The 15108-nt window shown below is 44.8% G+C and overlaps 2 protein-coding genes across 6 annotated transcripts in view; one reads left to right on the top strand and one right to left on the bottom strand.

Annotated features, from left to right (window-relative positions):
• The window catches only part of LOC104333477 (mucosa-associated lymphoid tissue lymphoma translocation protein 1), a 34177-nt gene extending 28268 nt beyond the window's left edge, over positions 1–5909 (bottom strand). Inside the window, exons 1-2 of the mRNA XM_075447051.1 lie at positions 5749–5909; positions 4271–4437 (exon numbers count right to left, since the gene is read on the bottom strand). Coding sequence (XP_075303166.1) covers positions 4271–4437; positions 5749–5909 — 328 coding nt within the window. The remainder of the gene's footprint in view (positions 1–4270; positions 4438–5748) is intronic.
• A 303-nt stretch (positions 5910–6212) lies between these two features.
• LOC104328500 (alpha-protein kinase 2) overlaps positions 6213–15108 on the top strand; it is a 67647-nt gene continuing 58751 nt past the window's right edge. For 4 of the 5 annotated variants that reach the window (XR_012761950.1, XM_075411603.1, XM_075411604.1 and 1 more), the window contains exons 1-2: positions 6213–6469; positions 7943–7984. The gene's annotated coding sequence lies outside the window, so the exon portion shown is untranslated. Of the gene's footprint in view, positions 6470–7872; positions 7985–15108 lie in introns of those variants that run through there. The other variant, XM_075411602.1, reaches the window with a different exon arrangement.

The raw sequence follows: 15108 nt of genomic DNA, 5'->3' as shown, positions 1-15108 counted from the left end.
AATTGTCTTCTGTTACACAAAATCCATGCTTAAATTGATCAGTACCCTACAGAGTTTACCAAAGATTTAAAGCAGATCATTCAGACATTTTAGTTTTAGGATACTTCAGTCCCTCTTGCTGTCTACTCACTAAAGCAAGTAATACTTCCAATGGCATCACAGATCCCTTCTGGGAAAGGTATTCCCAGTTTTAAGAGTTTGCTTACTCCCAACAACTTCTCTGAGTTGTCAATCTTCAGATTAAGATTAAGCACAGCCTGAGGGATGGATCAAAGCAGTAAGAGTTGGTTTAACTACAGTACAGTGCGTTTTTCTATTATTCCTCATGCAACCTTATCAGCTGAAACTCTGGTTTCAGCTTTATGCCTTTGACTCCTGTAGAACACAGAGCTGTTGTTTTCTTTTGCCAGTCTGCAAGGTAAAATTTTCCACTTCAGATTTGAACTGCCAGGAAATAGCATGAGCGAAACTCTGACACCAGTCTGATATGATCCAGTTGTTTTCTTAACCTAGACCACACCAGAGATCTAGTTACAGCATGGCCCCAAATGCAGATCCACTGGTATAATAAAGGTCATCAGAAGAGGAGGAGGGGAAAAAAAACCCCAAACCAGAAAGTTTAACCTCACATTGCTGTCAAAAAATAGAGAGCTATGACCAAGGTGTTCATCAACAGGCTAAAACCTGAGCAGAAACCCACATGGTCAACAGACTGAAACAGAGATTATACGACATTTGGAAATCACATCATCTTTGTCTGTCAAGGAACTGGGCTATATTAACTTCCTCCACACACAATCTTATTCTGAAATAGTTGATCGAACAGGCAGCTACCCCAAAGTAGCTACAGGAGTTGAAAATTCCCCGCCTTTCTTTCTCTAAAATAACTTCCCTCTATACCCTAGCCCTGAAGATCGCTCCTTCAGGTCCTCATTTAACACTTCCTCCGCTGTTTTTCATAGTTAAAGGGAGTATGTTAAACACAGTTTTTAAGCATCACAATCACCTAACATTAACCAAAACGAACAGGAATTATATTATTTAAGTTTAAAGGACAGAAAAATTAAGAAGACTTGCTCTTTCCAAAGACTTCACTTTTTTTTTTCTAAATCTCTCCTGATTTGCATCGCTAATATCTCTTAAGAAAGCAGAGAAAAATGAATTATCTGAAAGATAAGTATTTTGCACTCCTTGGAAGTATTATAAACAGGTTCTAAGAAATCTGATTCATAATTTCTTCACAGTTTCATTTATGTTCCTGCAATTCATTCAGCACTTAAACAGCTACTTCCTGCAAGCATCATAGATGGTCAAACGGGTCAAAAAACCCCTTCTGGCTCAATTTTCTGAATGATTACAAAGACACACAAACACTTCTCTGATTTTCCTTGGAAAACGCAAAGCTCGAGTTTTACCATCGAGGATGGGGAAACTGACACGGTTACCAGACTTTGAAACATGCAGTGCACATTAAGTACTCATAATCTTAACTACAACCCAACTGTTACGTTCTTAGCTTACACACTGATAAACATTTTCAGTCATTTCTGGAAGCTTGGCCTCAATTACTCACATTCAGACTGAAGCGCCTAAACTGCTGCGGTCAGAGACCTGCCTGCAGAGGAAAAACACCTCTTTGCTCGTGTTTCAATCACCACAACTCAGTGAGGTTGCACAAGGACTAGACTGTAACACCACAAATTGTGAATTAAGTCTTCCCTTCTTAGCCTGGAAGAAAGCTCTTTGCGTTTCATTCATTTCCAGCAAGTTCACAAAGTGACAAGACAAAAAAAGGGAAGAAAAGGGACAGAGAGGTGACCCAAGGAACAAGATGCTCAGGCTTCCTCACTACCAAAAAGAAGAAGTTTTAAAGTTGTTACTATTGCTACTACTTTGTGTCTTTATAGGAAGAAGATCTATGGAGTTAATCCAACGTGACAGGCAAGTCTCTAAGCTCTGTGACACAGACAAGTTCTGGACCTTGGTTCTGAGAGTCTATGATCCTCCAAGAGATCCTCTGTATTGCTGCAAACGGCCTGAAGGTGCGCCAGGGGAGGTTTAGATTGGCGTCCAATATATAACTGGGTATTAGGAAAAACTTCTTCACTGAAAGGGTTGTCAAGCATTGGAACAGGCTGCCCCGGGAAGTGGTTCAGTCGCCATCCTGGAGGTGTTTAACAGATGTGCAGATGTGGCACTTACGGATGTGGTTTAGTGGTGGACTTGGCAGTGTTAGGCTTACAGTTGGACTCGATGATCTTGAAGGCCTTTTCCAACCTAAATGATTCTGATTCTATAAGCAAAGCGATGTCCTAGCTTGTAACATTACATCTCTGCCATAAAGGTACTGAGGTAGTATCACTGCCAAACCAGATGAATACGCAGCATCAAAACTGTACACTCACTAACCAGTACGCTCCTAGGCTCACAAAGTTTTGTGTCTTTTTAACTGCATCAACCAAGCCGGTAGAAACCAGTCCAACAAACCTCTATGACAGCTATAGAGCTCTTACATGAACAATCCCATTCCTAAAGGAACCTGAGCAATGCTGAAGCTCTTTTTGGTGTATTAGAACAAACTGGCAGTTATGAATTTATACTTTGACTTCAAGAATCAACCACTTCTGAACATTTAAATAAACTCACCACAAATATCAGGACCTACCACTTCTTTTTAAATACTTTTAAAACTCTTTTGACCTAAACTTTCTTCAAATACCTTTTGCTTTGGTTTCTGTTGGTTCCAGTTTCTCAGTCTCTATGAAACCACTCAATGCTCCTTAGAGGAGGCTGAATCCATCCTATCACGGATCATAACTGCAAGATTTTCTGCAAGAAATTCATTTGTAACAAGACCATCTCTGCAGTTCCACGAGGTCTTGACAAAAGTCTGCTTACTGGCTTGTTCCCCTCAACACAAGGATATCTTAGCTATCTATCCAGTTCCCCAATTGATACTGCTATCTCACAATTCCACTGTGTAGCAAGTTCCTGTTTTACCCAGGATTCAGTCTTTATTACGTATTTCAAAATATGACTTGACTGACAGCCACACAAAAATCCACAGTTCCAACGGTGGTGATACCTGGGACGATCACAGATCAAGCAAGCACAATATTTTGGCTCAGTGCAGGCGCGCTGTAGCACAAATGTGAACCAGGACCACTCTTGTTTTCAGTACTGTCCCAGTAACCACCATATGGAGAACAACAAAAAGGAACAAGCATTCATAGTGCAAGATGGCATACAGCGCCTGTGCCTCCCCCTCAGCTCTACCCCTGTGAGCGCAATCCACTCACATCAATATAACACCAATTCCCCTCTCCCTGGCAAGCCTGCGTTGGAATACTTCAGCTATCATGTAACTCAATCACACCTCATTCAACACATGATGGTCCTCCCAGTTCAGTAAGAAGCAGCACCCTTAACTAGATGAACCGGCTGCAAAGCATTACTATAAATCACTTGAAAAATTCCAAGGTTCTCAGCCCATGCTTCTTTTCTTACACTGTCCAAAGAACAGGACAGCTGTCAGTATGGCAAGGAGCTTGCTGGTCTCATTTCCACTCTCCGCTCTGAAGAGAGGCTTCTGTAGCTTCCTAGTAGGCTGAATTTCACCACATCTTGAAGGAAGAGGACATAAAAGAGGGCCCTGGGTTTGTACTAGAGCAAGAAGCACATGGTCTACACCGTCTTACCCATGCGTTCCCTTGCGTTGCCCCACTTCTAGACTTTTCGTGAGGAAGCAAGCTGAATCTGTTAGCAGAAAATAATGTAGTTCTATCCCAAGTTAGTCTGGTTTTCTGTCCAATTAGCAAGTTGGACTGGATCCAATATGCACCAGAACTGGCACTAATTGCACCCTTCCCCTTCAATTAGGGCAAGCTATGAAGTGCAGTTAACAAAACCTGTAGCCTGAACAGATGGCTGGCAACGCTCTTTGTCTTCCAGCTCAACCATTTCAGCTCTATAAGCATCTCCCAAAAGGCACAGCTTGACACAGAACCAAGTCAGCAGAGGGAATGACAGCACCTGTCATATCGATGCAGCCAACTCCAAGTCTACAACAATACTGCACTAAGCCTGCTTACCTACTTGGCTTACTTTTAATCTCAGAATCACACGAGCCAATTACTGTGGTAATCATACAAATACCAATTACTGGAATTCAAACACTAAAGGTGTTTTTTTACTTTGTGTAGAAAACAAATACTTCAGTGTTTCCGGTGTAAAAGACACAGTTGCAGCGAAAGCACAAACCAGGACCGACCTGCATGGCTGAGGCACTGCAGAGCCTCCGTGTGCTCCAGCGCCTGCAAGAACTCCACAAGCTCCACCACGGTGCAGCCCCGATCTCCCAGCAGTTTCAGGAGACTCCAGCTAGGACTCCCTTCTGGCTCCAGCACTTTGAGGGAACACTGTTCTAATTCCAGAGGGCTACAAAATAATACGAGAAAGACATGGCATAGACCTTCTTAGTACATTTTCCTCCGAAAGCAGCCGAGTTAAAAATCACTTGTAGGCAAACAAAAAAAAAAAAGACACGGGAAATTCCTAGCTGATTTGGACATATTTGCAGCCTTTCCTTCAAGTTTCAGGAGTGCAGAGGTTACACAGCGACACCTCCACCGACAGAAAGCGGTATCAGCGAGCTGCATGCTACAAAAGAGACGCTTGTACCTAACAATGCCGACCAAATGTATCAAGAAATCTTCTAATTTTCACTTTTTAAAGTCTCAGCAGAAAAACAAGTACAGCCCCTTTCATCTTCAGGCGCCTGATTCAGAAGCGGTAAAGAGCGAGTCAGAATCTAACTTGAAGGTCCGGGAAGACTCTGACTGTCAGAGCAGCTGCTGGAGCAAGGGACTGCCGCCACCTAACCCATACACGCATGGGCTGCCCCGCGCAGCCAGCCGCCCGCCACGCGCGTCTCCAGGCACACGCAGGGATCCCTTCAAACCCTGGTGTCAGGTCCTAAAGAACTTTCCATCACAGCAGATTAAAATAACGCAGATAATAAGGAAATGAATACAGCTGCGGAAAGGTAATGCAGGTTCGTGTCTGCCCACCGCAAAGATTCAGCCGTGTTCCTTTCGCCCCCTCCCAGCTGCACGCAAACCGGGAGGCGAGATCCCGTCCCGCACCGGGCAGGCTTTCCTAGTCTTTTACAGGATAACGCCGACAGGGGCAGCGACAGGCCGTGCGGGGGTCACACGGCAGTCGCGGGGCCTGCTCCCCCGCACCGACACGTACAGCGGGAACAGGGAGAGGACTCGGCCCCGCAGCGTGCGCGCGGCGCCGAAACGCCTCGTGTTTGCGAGACCCCGCCCGCAGGAAGCCAACCCGGGACCGGCACCTGGGCCCGGAGCTGAAGGGAACGAACGCGTTCGCCCGAGCGCGGACAAGCGGGGAGCAGCGCCCCGGCCCCTCCCGCTGCTCGGCGGCAGCCCCCGCGCCGGGCCCCGCAGCGCCTGGGCGGCGGCCGCGGGGCCGGGCGGCTGCGGGGGCTGCACCTCGAGGGGCAGGGCCGGGCCCGGGGAGCGGCGGCGCGACCGCAGCGCTCGGCTGCCGCTGCGCTGCACGCCCGCGAGGGGCCGGCAGGCAAAGCCGAGCCCGCCGCCGCCGCGCCCTCGGCCTCCCCCCCGCGCCGCCGTGCGCTCTCTGCGGCGGCTGCGCTGCGCCGCGGCCCCGCGGCCTCAGCCTTCGCTCTGCCGAGACGCCCGGACCCCCGCCGCGGGCCGCCCTCACCTCAGCCGGACCCTGCCGCGGCTCCCCGCCCGCTGCGCCAGGTCCCGCCAGCCCTTGCCGGGCGCCGCCCGGTCCAGCAGCTCGCTGAGCCTCCGCAGCAGCGGCTCCGCCAGCCGGCTGAGCGGCAGGGCCCCGGGCGCGCCCCGCGCCGGCTCCGACATCGCCGCTCTCGGCCGGCGCGGGGCGGCGCTCCCGCCCGGAAGGACGCGCGGGCGCAGCCGCACGGTTCGGCTCGGCTCGCCTCAGGCGCGGCTTTCCGCCCTGAGAGGAGCCGCGCCGCGCCTGCGGCCCTTCGGGAGGGGAAGGGCTTCCCTCGGCCTGGCAGCGTGAGGGGAGCGGCCGGGGCTCTGTGTTACCCGGTGTGAGGCGGGAAGGGGGAGCGTCTGAGGCCGGGAGCCGCTGGCGCTGAGGGCAGGCCTGGCCGGGCGGCGGTCCCGTGAGGCGGCGAGGGGTCGGGCGGGGGATGGACCGGGCAGAAACCGACCGGCGGCGGGGAGAAGCGGCTCTGTCGGCCCGCACCGCCATGGCCTCCCCGCCGTGGCACACGCCCTCCCTGCGGCCGGTCCTCGGGCGAGCGGACGCCCGGGCGGCGGGGCCGGGCGCCTCAGGCCGCTCGGTGAGGGAGAGCCTCCCCCGAGAGAGCTTGCCGTGGCTGCTCGCCATCGCCGCTGACGGAATTCTCGCCTCTCTGGAATGACGACTTGCTCAAAGTGGACCGAAAGTACGTTAAAAAGAAAAATGTTATTTTGCTAACTCTTGAATCGGTGATCAGGCATTCAAATGCGGCTGCCCCTGTTCCTGCAGTATTGTGCCCTGTGGCTGCAAGCTTGCCTCGCCTTCCCAGAGAGCGAGCTGGAGGTCAGGCGGCTGCAGCAGCACAGCATGGCTGTGGAGTGGAGTCTGTTACCTCATGTGCTGGTCAAAACAGGCTTGGAGGTACCCATCTGCCTGCAGAGCAGATGACGGTATAGCATCTTTCCTGACTTCCGTAGGGTCCAGAATATCGGAAAAACAAGCCAGTTATTTAAACTTGAAGAAATTGCATTGAGTGGCTTTTTCCTGCATCGTTAATCAATAGTTTATTTGCCCTAATTTAGCTGCAAAACTGATCTGCGTGGCAAAATGGTTACAGGCAAGACAGTGGTGATACGTAGTGACCCACAGCTGTGTATGGCTTAGCTGCTGGAGAATCAGGCAGGTGCCTTTCACCCACCTCAGCCTATGATCTGTGCTTGTTGAGTGTCTTCTTACAACATCAGGCAGTTAAATTACCTCAGGTTGAACATGGTTTTAAATCCTGGCTCTCCTTTCTTTGGGGATTATTTTGACTATTAGTTTATCCTATAAAACTGATAGCCCTGCTGCTGCTCCTGAATGAGGGGGGTTGTAGGTGCTATATTTATTGCTGAGCACACCAGCTTCCTATCTGGGTCTAGATAAGGCTGGGAGTAAGAAGTATTTAGCACAGTAGTATCTCATAACGAGTTTCAGCTGTGCTTTCAGCAAAAGCTCAAGAAAAAAAGCTGCCACAAAAGTTGCTTTTTAGCCTTTTCTAGATCCCTTGAGCTCAGAGCAGTTTGTGCAGCTCATTCAAGTTCCTGCTGGGTAAGACTTGCCTGCTTGGGTAACAGGAGTAGGAATGCTTTCTTACTTCGGGATTCGCTTATGTGCCTTTGAGGAATGTGAATCATGACGTGAGTTTTTATGTAGTGATTGTTAGAAGTTCACTATCCACCTTTGGTTTTCTCAGCCTACTTGGTAGGGATTGCACATTTTCTTATGTTCAGGAGAACTTTTGTGTGCTTAACTTCAAGGAAGTAAGAAATTCCCAACATGCCTCGCAAAGCAGTTAAGCACATGGTTTAAGAAACAGCCCAGTGCTTTATTATGAAAAGCTAAGGCCAACACTTCCTCTCCCTAAAGGCCATGAGGAATTCCGTGGACTTCTATGGAAGTAGGATGTACCCTCTTATCTCTGGCAGCTCCCTCGCTCACTCTGTCTGGCCGAGGTTTTCCCAGGAAGAGCCATCTGCTGAGTGTAATGAAATAGTCTCTCTTAAAAGTCAAGCTGTCTGTGGTCAGACTCGTTATACTAAGGTCATACTAGCAAAACAACACTGAAGCTTTCAGCTAGCTTCTCAGCTCTGAAACAACATGCATAAATTAACTGTCTTTTGTCTCACACAAACTACAGGCCTGGCCCACTGCTAGAACTTAAAGAAAAGAGCACGCAAGGGTAAGTGCATATTTATGGTTAGAGAGGTTAAATTGTTTATACTTCATAAATTACTTGTCTACTTTCTTCTACTGTGTGCAAATAGAATGTGTATCATAAAAGATAAATAAATGAAGAAGAGCAAGTTACTTTATTGTTAATGTATTGCATGAATATAGTGATTTATACTGTTATTGAACAGGAAATATGATTTGTTATTTGCTTCTGGTAAAGTATAATCATTTTCGCTCATCCTGATAGATTTTGGGTTTTTAAACGTTGCATTTAGAATTCTGCTAAATGCTTCTGAAATTACACTCTGGTACTATTTCTACTGAGTTTCATCAAGACAAACAAAATTGCAAAAATTGTATGAAAGCAAGCTTCTTTCTCTAAAGAATGTGTAAGTGACACTGGGTATCCTGAAATATGCATTTTATTTTTTCTAAATATATATGGCATGGCCAAATACTCATTAGATAAAAATTTCCTCCATTTCTGAGAAAAAAAAATCTAGTCGTTTGGTAGCATGTAGATGATTATCAGGCTGCATTAATTGCTCGTGCTGACAGTGTCAGATGGTTGGCAAATGTTAAAAATAGATTAAGACAGATCAGTGTTAAGACTTGTGCTGTGATTGCTTTTTTTAATTACTCTATATTAAGATGTTTGTTAGAGATATGCAGAGCCAGTCATTTATTTGTCTTGCATTTAGCCAATGAATTATAGCTGTGGTGTTTTCTTCATGCATTTAGCCAATGAATTGTAGCTGTGGTGTTTTCTTTATACTGTGGTGCTGATTACAATGGGTAGTATGCTAATGTAAAAGTTGTCGAAAAGCCTCGCATGTCGGAAGTTGAAGAAACACAATGTATCACAGTGTATTTGGCAAGGACATATTCCTGTTGTCTGCTTTCTGAACAGCCAAAACTTCATGGATGTTTTTTTTATCCAAACCTTGTTAATAGATACATGATAATTGGTTTAGATAATACTGCATTTTGCTAGTTTGATTTCTGCCATTACCTGGTCTTTGAGAAGTGTGCTGCTCTCTATTTCATTGCAATGTCTTGAAGGATTTATAGAAGAGTAATATGGTTATAGTTCTTGTTTGTGTTCCAGCACTGGGGATTCCAGGCAGAACTGAGTCAGGCAGCACTACTGTGAGATACAGAACAAGTAGAAAGTGCTGTCATTGTACATCCCTGTGTGCATGGGTTCTCACTACTCTTACCCCATCAAATGTTAGGCTCTACAGTAAGCAAACTGCTGTATAAATACTTACTATAGCCCAGTTGTAAATAGAGTTCACAGAGTTATAATTGAACTCTAGAATTCCAGGTTTTGTTGTTTTGGAGATTTTAACTTTTACAAAGTAACAACATTTCAGAATGTACGCATGGACACAACGCTTTTGGAAAATGTTGTTATGGCTGGCTGGCACAATCACTTTGGAAAGGTTGTGTAGAGTAGGAGTAGAGGAAAGTGAATCAGAAATTTCATGTGGAATTTGAATCATCAGTACTGATGGCTGCATGGAAAAAAAAAAGATTCACAGAAACATGCGGATGTTGGTGAAACTTTTAAAGGAAAACTTTTAATAATAACTTTTGTTTCTGGTAAAGGAAAAGTTTAAAACAAAGAACATGAAAATAAGCATTTAAGTATGGCAAAACATGCATGGCAACCTTTTTGGAAAAAAGATGTTGTACGATTCTGATTGTAAATATAAATATATTATATGAATTTCCATATGTGGAATATAATATCTCATTTAAGAAATCTAAATTGGTGTTTATTGCATAATAGGGAAAGTCTCTGTTTTGTTTTGATTTGGAAGAAGAAAAACGCTAAACTTAGGAATTTGCTACAAAATAAAAAAATCTCTGTTGAGAGATGCCCTGGATGAGGAAGTGAAAACATGTGTGTATTCCCAAACACAAAACAGTTGGCAGGCTGGGTCTGGGGAGTGGATGGAATTAGGGCAGTTGATTTCTTAGAACGTTGCAGCTATACAGATGGTATGAAAACTCTTTGCAAGAAAGTTAAGACATATTTGAGAAGTATTTCCAGGGAGAATGGAAAGGGAATTAGCATTAGCCTTGGAACGTAACTGCATTTAAACAGGGCCCTAAGATTTTGCAGGCAGCTGGGTGACAGGATGTGTATTATACTTACGGTGCCAGAGTTGGTCGTTGTAGAAAGGATCTGTAAGGTTATTGAGTGATTAGGCCTATGATGTCTTTGTATCTCTGCAAACCAAGCAGTCCGAGAGTCAGGGTGATAAAAACTCAAGCTTTGTTAGCAGTAATATTTCATTTTAAGCTACGTCTGCTACTGCAGGTCATTTGCTGTGCAAGCTATTGCAGTAGATGTAATTCTTTCAGTTCTCATATACATATGCTAGGGATCGCTGTGACTGCCTGGTTGTGGTGTGTGGCTTTTCATGCCTAATCTTAAACAGTACAAGTCATATTTATTGACAGAAATGCACATAAAGTCCTGTTTCCCTGAGCACTGTAGAAATCAGTAATCACATATACAAGGCTCTTGTGGCCAGTGCTTCATGCCGAACTTTCCTGTCAATGTCTGGACTAACGCACCTTTGTGTTCCGCAGTACTGCCGCAGTCCTTGGTCAGGCAAACTGAGAACCTGGCCAGGCTGCGGCAGGACTCCGTTCTATCCCACGTGCTTGTGTTTTCTGCCTGTGCCAAATACAGGGTAAGAGAGGAATACTGTGTACGCAGCACTCCTTCCAGCACGATGCCGGCGTGAGGCAGGGGCATGGGTACAGACCCAGGCGGTGGGAAGTTCTGCCTAGTCCCACCTTTCAGATGTTGACCCTTTTAGATTTTTATTGGGGTCGTGTGGTTAGTGGAGATCCCTTTCTGCTTTTTTTTTTTATTGTTTCTGTTCTGCTTTTGCTGCTTTCTCTCACTTTAATCAATATAATATTTATAACATCCTGCTCTACATGCCAGCTAGCTTTCCGATTGGATCTGCATAGTATATGACCATTGCTGTTCATCATAAAGAAAGGTTTTGTGGTTATTAGTCTTTTGATTTGGAGATTTTTCATGTTTATCTTAAATGAGGTCTAATTACATCCACCAGCTTTCTTTGTGTTTAAGCTACCTGCCAGCATAACATCCCTATAAAAGGATGTGTGAAAACGTGTATAGTATGCCCAGGCAGGCAGAGGAGCTATTGATAAATCTAAAGTTTAGTAGGGTAGTCTAGGGGATAATAATTTTTTTTCAAAAGGGCAAATCCAGATCCCGTAGTTTGGCCTGTGGAGCGGAGGTGATAGTAGGAAACTGCTGGCATTTGGGGAGTTTGTTGTCTCAGACCAGGTATCTTGGAATAAACAATGACGTGCAGAAGCAAACACTCCACTGACTTTCTAAACAAGATCAGTCTGATGGAGAGGTGTTAAAAGAATAGGTGAGCAGACTGTATTATGCATGCGTCCACATCCTCCTCCAGTACTCACCCGTGCAAAGGAGAGAGACCGTGCTTTCTGTATGTAGGTTTGTGTGTAGAAGTTCAGTGAAAGTTAATCCTTGACCAGTTAAGCAAAAGGGATCTGCCAGCTTTTGTGTGGCCCCGCAAGTGTGAACAATGGCAGAGAAGTTACTGAAGACGTGGTCGGTGTGATCTAAGGCTATTACAAACATGTGCTATCTATGTAGCTATCCATTTGTCTTGTGTTTTCAGGTATCCCAGACCCAGTGGCAGCTTGGTAAAAGGAGACCAAAATATTAGTTGATGGAAGGATATTTCTTAATGTGAAACATAGGGGGATTATCAGTTTTATTCCTCCTGTGTGCTTAGCTAAGATAACCCTTTGTGTGGGCTAACGCACGCTTTTCTTTCCCACTCCTTTGCGCGGAGGTGGGTGTAAAGTGGGTCATCTGCAGAACGCGGACAGCCATACAGGGATATTTATGCACAGATGTGGAGCTTTCACGTGCCTAAACAATGCTTTGGTTGTCAAAGCACGGTTAGTATGTTAATTGTACTGTAGTACTATACAAGGTTTGGGCATAGATCAGGTGGCCATTGTGCCAGGCAGCATGTGAATACGCACAATGGTCCCGGACCCAAAAGGCTCCTGTGGTCATGATAAGGAGTGAGACAATACGTGGGTATGGACTGACAGTCCTGTGAAAGAGGGGAAGGAGCAAGTGCATCTGAAAGATAGGAATAAATCCTACTGAATAAGGGTGTGGGCTGGGTAGGACTGTACAGACAACAGAGGTTGCATGATGAATAGATCGTAAATAAGAGGAAAAAAACCTCAGAGAGGTAGTGGAGTGAATTTTTTCCGGTGGCTGTAGAGGACATGAATCCCATAGAAAGACAGAAATTCCCTCCTGGACTTGTGACGTGCATAAGCTTTCTGTAAAAATAACTTCTGTGAATGTAAAATTGCTTACAAAGGAAGATTTCCATTTTGGTTATAGCTAAATAAAGTAGGAAAGGGATGTGATGCAAGAGAGGAAAATGGCCACCTTTTAAGTTTAATCAAAATTGTAGATTTTTGTCAGTTAAAATTTTTTTTTTACTGACATTAGGGTTAAGCCCACAGTTCCTTCTGAAATCATTAGAAGAGGCTTTGGGTCCAAAAGCACCTGCAAAGTGGCTATTACTAAAAAATTAAACTCATTTAAACATTTTTCCTTCCATGTTAATTTTCCAAAAATGTTTTGGTCTTGGTTGGAACAAATGATCAAATATTGAACATTTTTTATTTTAAAAATAAGTTTCAAATTGGGAAGAATGTTGGCATTTTAATAAAAATAAGTTTAAATGATCAACATTTTTATTTTTCACTAGGAATAAGTTTTTCAAAACCAGTATGGAATTATGACAAAGTGTGAATTTTTTAAAAACAGCATTTTTTCTGAAAATTTACTTGAATTTGTTTTATTATATATTTTTCTTTGAGAAATGTTGAGTGATTGTTTCAGCCATTTTAATGCTTTTTCCGGCCGCTCTTTTGCATAATATGTTTTGAAACACTTTGATTATTTCCTGCTGTAAAAGGATTTTGGTGAAGCATCTACAAATGTCTTTCCTGGCTACTGCTGCCTTGTTAATCTGACTATTGCGGGTTTTCATCAATTCTGTACTTCTCCAAGATCATATCCAACCACAGTTCTCGGGTGGCTGCTCCCATGCTGCTGCCAGCTTTGTTTTTCCTTGTCCTTAGTTCCTAGGGCACTGAGCTTAGGCAGCGTCAGACCGTGGTGATATGCGTGTGGTTTTCTTCGTGGGAGTGGAGACAGACCCGAGTGATGGGTGGAGGAAGGGGAAAGGGGAAGCCAGCATGTCCAGGGATAGTAAAGGGGAATTCAGGTTGTAGCTGCTCAGCAGTGGTAATTTGTGACTGAGGAGCAGTCTGTCACAGAGGGCGAGAAGGCCCAGCTGCAGAAGGGGTTAAGCTGGCTGGAAGCAGGAATGCCAGAGCCCAAACCACTCTCTGTCAGGGAGTGGAGTTTCCCTTGGCAGTGAGATAAGATGCAGGCACAGCATTGTCCTGTGGCTGTCCTGCACTGTGAGTGCTCGGGGGCTGCCTTTGGGCAGCAGAGCTGGGCTGGCGGATGGACCCACAGCCGGTGAGGTGCCCGTGCAGCCGCTCACCCGTTGGTGCTGGTCCAGGTGTGTGCAAGCAAAAAGGGGTCCTCACGATCTTTGCAGACTCCTGGTAGAACTGCTGATGGTGGTAGGACTCTGTCCAGTGCATTGTTCCTTAAATATTTTTTTTATTTGAGCACAAACACGTGTTTAATTCTCCTCAAGGGGCACCATAAAAATTCTCTAACAGACATTGCTGTTCTGATCAGGAAGAGATGGAAGATATGTTTACAGAGCATTGGAGAACCAAAATAAGCACCTTTTTACCATTACCTGCTAAAACCTGATGGTGTTAACTGCTCTTACATGGTTCTGCTTCACTGCCCTCCCGTTGTTAGCTAGTGCCCAGTTCCTCAAGTAGCATTGTTGGTTTCCAGAGCAAGACTTGAGACAAGCAGCCAGAACACCCTTATACGTTTAAATGTTCCCATGTCTTCTATTCACCAAACATTCAAAATCCAGTTTATTAGGAATTGAGCTCATTTTCAGGTTACTAGTCAATAGCTGATGGTAAATTATCATGATTTCCCATTCGTCTTTCCTCAGTGAATTTCATTATGCATCTTCTGTCATAAGTTTTCTTGAGGAGCTGAGAGGGTATTATACTAACAGTTCTCTTTCCAATTTCTATCTAAATTCAGTAACTGAAATTATGGTTTTATCTAATATCTTCTATTTTCTCCCCAGATTTAAAAAAATAATCTCTTTATCTTGGGTGGAAGACCAGCATTTATTGCAGTTTTCCTCATGGAACATTGTTTTGCTTTAATTTTCATTGTTGGATCTGACAGAATGCACAAGCAATCTAATCTAATTTTCATATCGAGAAATCTGACAGCTTTTTTCCCTTCAGTGTCAAAATGCAGCTGAACTAAGATAATGATAACTATATAGTACAAGTGTTTTAGTAAAGAGTATTCATGAGTCAATTTGCATTAAAAAAACGTTGCCAAGGCTCTTTTCAGCTGGGAAAATTATCATGCTTTTAGAATAACTTACCCTCTAAAAAAGAGGCATCTGGTCTTCTGAAAAGCAAAGATGAAAGCAGATTTGAAAGAATGCAACAGGGAACATTAGGCAAATACACATTTAGGAGGAGATGGGTGAATGCTGGGGGGTAATTCCATGGCACTGTAATAAAGTGGATGAGAAAATGATTAATCTCTACTGCTCCATCTTTTTCCTGTTAAGTATTTATATTTCTTAGTGTTGGAAAGCAAAAAGTGATCGGAGATCTGAAAGGCTGCAGGTAATGGGATCCGATGCCTTTATTTTTCTCCAGGCCCTTGTTGCACGCATGGTCTGGACTGTAGTTCAAATGCCTGTATGAAGCAAGTGTGGAGCCTTGGCCCAGGGCCAGTCGGCAGGTTTAGAAGCACTACAATATGCTAATTGTCCTCCTCTTGTCCTCTTCAGCAGGGAAGCCCGTAATGCGCTGGGTTTTGATGGAGACTCTTTCTCAGGCTCAGAGGTGGTAGTTTGAGGAAGCCAGCACACGGTCTTC

The sequence above is a fragment of the Opisthocomus hoazin genome, chromosome Z (genome assembly GCF_030867145.1).
Source record: "Opisthocomus hoazin isolate bOpiHoa1 chromosome Z, bOpiHoa1.hap1, whole genome shotgun sequence".
Taxonomy (NCBI): Eukaryota; Metazoa; Chordata; class Aves; order Opisthocomiformes; family Opisthocomidae; genus Opisthocomus; species Opisthocomus hoazin.
Note: the sequence above shows the minus strand (reverse complement) of the source record. Positions and strands in the feature narration are given on the sequence as shown.